At 28.7% G+C, this 7,059-nt stretch overlaps 1 protein-coding gene across 1 annotated transcript in view; it reads left to right on the top strand.

Moving 5' to 3' along the window:
- Positions 1–6,011: 6,011 nt before the first annotated feature.
- The window catches only part of adra2a (adrenoceptor alpha 2A), a 4,366-nt gene continuing 3,318 nt past the window's right edge, over positions 6,012–7,059 (top strand). The window contains exons 1-2 of the mRNA XM_086142550.1: positions 6,012–6,351; positions 6,474–7,059. The exon at positions 6,474–7,059 is cut by the window's right edge and continues 3,318 nt beyond it. Of these exons, the coding sequence (XP_085998676.1) occupies positions 6,597–7,059 (463 nt within the window). The 5' untranslated portion in view covers positions 6,012–6,351; positions 6,474–6,596. The remainder of the gene's footprint in view (positions 6,352–6,473) is intronic.

Here is a 7,059-nt window from a genome sequence, read left to right as displayed (position 1 = left end):
TAAACATGTATAAAAGGGTGACTTGCTGAGATGTACAATTCTATCTTTAATATACATCAAAGATATAATCCTGGAAGCCTGGGTTATGGTGGTAGTGGTGGGGAAATATAATTGTTATATAAGTATGGCATGTAAATAAATTATATAATTTATTGCTTTGATAATAATTATTATTGGCAACATTATTAGAATTATTACAAAAACAGAGACTGTGGAGGTCGTGTTCTCCATACTCATATATGTATATTAACATATATATGTAACATATATTACATATATTTTTATATATATATATGTATGAATATTTATATATGCTTATATGTGTATATAAATATTTAAGTGTAAATATTTATATATATTTTAATAGATTATATATATTTATATGTATAGTTATATATATAACTTGATAGATATATATATATACACACATATAAATATGTACATGTATGTATACTTTTATATACATGTCTATATACATATATATATAGACATGTATATATAAGACACGTATATGTCTAATATATATGTATACAAGACATGTATATATGTATATATATACTTATATATACATGTCTATATATGCATGTACATATATAATATATTATATACATATATATGGAGTCTGGAGATGATCTCAATATATGTATATTTAATATATATGTAATGTATGTACATAAAAATATATTTATATATATATATATATACAATACTGTATACTACATTTCATAAATTATATAAATACATTGTATATGTATATATATAACTTAATATCATATAACATCTAATTACATACACACACACACACACATACACATACACACACACACATATATATATACATATACACATATATATGTATATAATTATATTATATATAAGAATATATGTATATACATACAGACACACACATAAAAATATATGATATGAACATGTTAATAGATATATGTATAGGAGGCTGGAGATCATCAGTTCGAGGTTTCTCTATCTAACATTCATAATTATAGTATATCTCCCTCTATATAAAATTGTAATAAAAAATTACAATAATGTTATATGTAATATATAATATATTAATGTGATGTAACTACATGTTTTTTTTTTATGTTTTTATGTTTTAATATATATAATATATATATATATAGTTTATATATATATATATATATAAACAAATATATATATTTTCCTTTTTTTTTTCTTTGATTATTCTATTTTGACATTTGTAGTCCATATCATTCATCATTTTGATTTATCACATGTTTATCTTTCAGCTCCAATTTTAGTTTACTATTTACTATCTAACTATTTTTAAAGTAACACAAACTAAAAAAATGTATTTTTAAGATAAGATGTTAAAAGACAAGATAATACTTTATTGATCCACATTGGGGAAATTTAATTTAATTTAATTTAATTTAATTTAATTTAATTTCTGTAGAATAATCTTGACTGTGTGTCATGAGTGTGTACGTGCAGACGCGATGGGTGCAAAAGGCAATTTAAAAGGGGGTGTTTTTTAAAAAATGTTGCGTGGAAAAATCCTCCGGGGTCGTGGCAGTTCTGGACCTTCCTCTTCATTCCTTGCAGAAATGAGTAACGTCCTCCAAGTTCTCCCACAGCTCTGCAGGAATCCTCTCCTCTGAGGACCCCCCAGCCACCCCCACAGTGATTAGCAATTGGCCACGGACGACAAACACAAACACAAACTGTGAGAACTTTGTGGTTCCACCAGGAGTCTGGAGAGCATCGGCTCGAAGTTCTGACATTCCTGACCGGACGGAACCGGAGGAAAGTTTGAAATAACAACAAATAAAGAAAATGCATCATTAAATAGATAAAACAAGGGGGGGAAATAATAGAATAAAGGGAATATGAGAGAAAATAAAATAAAATGGACAGAAAATAAAATGCAAAAAGCAAAACAAAAAAAAAAGACAAATAGAAAACGTTAAGGAAAATTGAGAAATTTAATGAAAGAGAAAAGAAAATAAAATGGACAGAAAATAAATGCAAACACTAAAACAAAAGCAAGACATATACAATAAAATTTAAAAATAGTGAAATGTAATGAAAGACAAAATAAAATAAAAAAAATGAAAATGAAAAGCAATTTTTTTTTTATTTTTGCCGCGCTATCTTTTGCCTTTCTATTTATATTCATATTTATAGTCAGATTTATTTCCTTTTTTTGACATTATAACTGTTTCGCGCTGCGAGGAATTTCCCCCATGGGGATCAATAAAGTTTATCTTATCTTATCTTATCTTATCTTATCTTATCTTATCTTATCTTTATGATCGATAAAATAAAATAAAAATACCAAAAAGTGAAAATACCAAAAATACCAATACCAAAAATAAATAAAACGAAAGACAAGGAAATAAACTGAAGAGAACCTAAAATGAAAAAAAAAAAATAGAGTAAAGTAAAAAACCGAAAATGAAATGTGATTCAATAAAAAAAATCAAGAAAAAATGATAATAAGGAAGAAACTAAATGAAAGCGAAAAGAAAAGAAACAGACAATGAAAAGCAACAAAATAAAAAAAACAAATAAAATGTAAGACACTGAATTAAAGAGAAAAGTAAAGAAATACTTTACATTACTAGTAATGAAAATTCAATCCGTTAAGAAGAAACATAGTGAAACCACATAAAATAAAATGAAAATGAAGAAATTGAATAAAAGACAAAAATAAAAAAAACATAAAATGTAATCATATAAAAAGAAAAAAAGATAACAAGTAGAATAAAGTGGAAAAAATAATATCAACACGACACAAAAATTAAGTACTTGAAAGATAAATAAAAAAATGCTAATAATTTTTGAAGAAATGAAAACAAAATCTAATAGAATTAAAATAAATTGAAGTCAAAATTAAATTAAATTTAAGAAACTGTAAAAAGAGAAAACAGAAAAAAATGCAATGAAAAGAAAGTAAAAAAATGAAAAAAAGAAAGTAAAATAAAATCGAGTGAAATAAAATGAAACACTAGAGAAAAGAAACGAAATTGAAGAAAAAAAATATGGAATAAAACATGAGGACGAAATAAAATAAGGAAAATAAATGGATGAAACAGGATAAGAGAGAAGATAAAATGACACACGATGAAATAATAAAATACATGAAATAATAAAAACAATACACTAATTAACAATTAAGGAACTGAATAACAGAAACTTAAATAGAATAAACAGAAAATAGAATACATTAATATGGAAAAAAGTCAATTGAAAGGTAATTAACAAAATTGAAAAGTATGAATAAAATAAAAACAAAAGACAAATAAATGTAATAAAATAAAGAAGAAAAAAAGAAATGGAATAGAATAAAATTGAAGAAACTGAATCTCAGAGAAAATAAAAAAGGAACTAGAAATTAAAATACAAAAAATAAAACCAAACAAAACCAAATATAATAATATTTTAAAAGTAAGTAAAAGATTAATGTAAAGGAAAACGAGAGAACTATAGAATGAAATTTATTACAATAAAAAAGACGAACGACACAAAATAATATAAAATTGAAGAAACTGAATAGAAGATAAAACAAATTTAAAAAAAGAGAAACAAAATTGAATAAGTGAAAAGGAAAGAAGTTAAAAAAAAACAAAATGCCAAAGAATAAAAAAATGAAATAAAATGAATTCAATAAAATTGAAGCAACCGCTGAAAAAGTAAAATAAAATAAAGAAACCAAAAAATAAAATACAATAAGATAAAAAAGAGAATTAAAATGAAATAGAATAATACAAAATTGAAGAAATTGAATAAATGAGAAAAAAAGAGAAATTTAAGTAAAATGGATAATGAAAAACAACAAATAAAAAAAACAAAGTGATATAACATAAGATAAAAACATATTCATACATTTGTCTATATTAAAATTTAAAATATTACAGTTTTATAAAAACAGTAAATTAAACAGAAAACATGAATAATAAAATGAAATAATATTAGAAAAACGCAAAAAATAGATAAAATTTAGAATCTGAATAACAGAAAATACATTCAAAGAAACAGAATAAAAAGTACACTAAATGACAAAAAAGAAAATAAGATTTAATACAAATTGAAGAAACTGAATTAAAGTGAAAATAAAATTAACGGAAAAAAACTAAATACAATTAAAGACGAAATAGAATGATATTAAACTAAATGAAACATGAAATAAATACTAAATAAAATAAAAGTGAAATAAGAGAAAAATAAATAAATAAATAAAACTATCATAAAATAAAATGAAATCACATAGAAAACAAAACGAAATATATTAAACTAAAATTGAATATAAGAGAAAACAAAATAGAATAAAATAAAATTGAAAGAAAGAGAAAAGACAGGAAAAGAAACTTAAAATAAAAAATAAATAAGATAGAAGAAACTGAAACAAGTGAAAATAAAATTTGAAAAGTAAATAAAATGCAGTAAATTAAAATATCCAAATTATAAGAATTGAATTCAATTGAAGAAACTGAATAGAAGAGAAATAAAATGCATTTAACAAAAAAAACAATAAAAACAATAAAAGTAATAAAAATCAATAAAATAGAAAAGTAAATGCAATTAAACAAAATTTAAAAATGGTAACATACTTTTTAAGAAACTGGATGAAAATAAAATAAAAGGAAATAATAGACAGTCAACGACATGACATACATCACATAATAATAATAAAAGAAAAAGAAAAACAAAAAGAAACGACAAAACCGAAATAAAACAAATAAAATAAAATTCAAGCAAGTGAATTGAAGGGAAAATAAAAAATGAACTTATAGTACAATGCAACAAATACAATAAACAAACAAAACCAAAAGAAACTTATTAAAAGACAAAATTAAGACAAAAAGTAAAAAAGAAACTCAATAAACTTAAAAAAACAGAAAACGAAAAAAATGGAAAAAATAACTTTTATGAAACTGATTGACAAATTCAATGAATTACATCTAAATCGAAAGAAAAACAAAACAATATATAATGAAAAAAATGGAAGAAATTTACTAAAAAAGAAAATGAAATTCAAGAGACAGAAAATAAAATGCGATAAAAAAAGTTAACATGAGTTCAATTAGAATAAAATAGAATAAAATAAAGTAATATAAAATGAAATAAGTTGAACTAGAATGAAATAAAATAAAATAAAGTAAAAAAAAGTTAAAATAAAAATAGAATAAAAGTATATAAGTTAAACTAGAATAAAACAAAATAAATAAAATAAAGTAAAATAAAATGAAATAAAGTAAAATAAAGTAAAATAAAATAAATTAAACTAGAATGAAATAAAATAAAATAAAGTAAAATAAAAATAGAATAAATGTATATAAGTTAAACTAGAATAAAACAAAATAAATAAAATAAAATAAAATAAAATGAAATAAAGTAAAATGAGAGAGATGAGATGAGATGAGAACAACTTTATTAATCCCGAAGGAAATTGTTGTGCCAGAGTTTCAAGTAAAAACATAACAGTAATAGACAATAGTATAAAGGAGGAAGAATAAGAAATATAATGAAATATAAATTGTCTTAGCTGTTAAATAAATAAAACAAAATGAAGTGAAATAAAATAAATTAAACTAGAATGAAATAAAATACAATAAAGTAAAATAAAACTAGAATAGAATAATATAAGTTAAACTTGAATAAAATAAAATAAAATAAAATACAATAAAGTATAATAAAATAAAATAAAATATAAAATAAAATAAAATAAAATAAAATAAAATAAAATAAAATAGAATAAAATAGAATAAAATAGAATAAAGATTAACAGTAAATGAAGGAAAATAAGAACAATTCTGTCTCCCGCTGTCTTACAAAAATGACCAAAACACACTGATATTTCTTCTCAGCGGATCAACCGGCGTCCTGCTGTCCGGCCGTTCAACTCCATGACGTCACTTGCCTTCTGGATGACGTCACCCCCGCTCCCACCCCCAACATGAACTCTACCCCGGGGGGCAACGACCCGGGGGGGCTCCGTGCACGCCAGCGTGCACGCCAGCGCCCCGGATAACATGATTACCGCTTTATTAGCTCCGCCGTGCACAAGTGCACGGACAGAGAGAGAGAGAGAGAGAGAGAGAGAGAGAGAGAGAGAGAGAGGAGGGGATTGAAAGAGGGAGGGAGGAAAAATCTGAGAGAAATAGAAAGAGGGAGGAGGAGAGGGAGACTTGTCGCTTCCGCCGCTTCATGGTCCTCCTTCTTCTCCTCCTCCTTCTTCTCCTCCTCCTTCTTCTCCTCCTCCTCCTTCTTCTCCTCCTCTTCCTCCACCCGACCGCGCCGCTGAGAGAACTTCCCCCGCCGACGATGTCCGGATCCCCGGCGCCGGAGAACCCGCGTCCCCGCCGGCAGGTGAGACGACTTTGACGGGATCCTCTCCTCCTCCTCCTCCTCCTCCTCCTCCTCCTCTTCTTCTCCTTCTTCTTCTTCCTCCCTCCTTCTCTTGCGGGATGTTGACTTCCGGCCGTCCGCAGACGCGCCGCCCGTCCGCCCAGTGAGGACCCGCTCCAGGGTGCGGGGGTGGGGAGGGGATGGAGCGCAGACCGGCACCCGGGAGGGGGGACCGCTAGCTCCTGACCTCCGAGGCGAACCCGAGGATGGAGTCCGGTAACCATAGCAACCTGAGCGCCCCCGGAGGCGCCCCCTTCAGCTTCCGGTTCTCCCTGCCGCTCACGGTCCTGGTGGGCCTCATGATCGTGCTGACCGTGTTCGGCAACGTGCTGGTGGTCATCGCCGTGTTCACCAGCAGGGCCCTCAAGGCGCCGCAGAACTTGTTCCTGGTCTCCCTGGCGTCGGCCGACATCCTGGTGGCCACCCTGGTGATGCCGTTCTCCTTGGCCAACGAGCTCATGGGCTACTGGTACTTCGGCGAGGTGTGGTGCGAGATCTACCTGGCGTTGGACGTGCTCTTCTGCACCGCCTCCATCGCGCACCTGTGCGCCATCAGCCTGGACCGCTACTGGTCCATCACGCAGGCCATCGAGTACAACCTGAAGAGGACGCCGCGCCGCATCAAGTGCATCATCTTCATCGTGTGGGTGCTCGCCGCCGTCATCTCCT

This window comes from Fistularia commersonii, chromosome 35 (assembly GCF_037954325.1).
Source record: "Fistularia commersonii isolate RoL2024-O1a breed Wild chromosome 35, RoL_Fcom_v1.0, whole genome shotgun sequence".
Classification (NCBI taxonomy): Eukaryota; Metazoa; Chordata; class Actinopteri; order Syngnathiformes; family Fistulariidae; genus Fistularia; species Fistularia commersonii.
The sequence above is the reverse complement of the archived record's forward strand: the minus strand, read 5'-3'. Positions and strand labels throughout refer to the sequence as shown.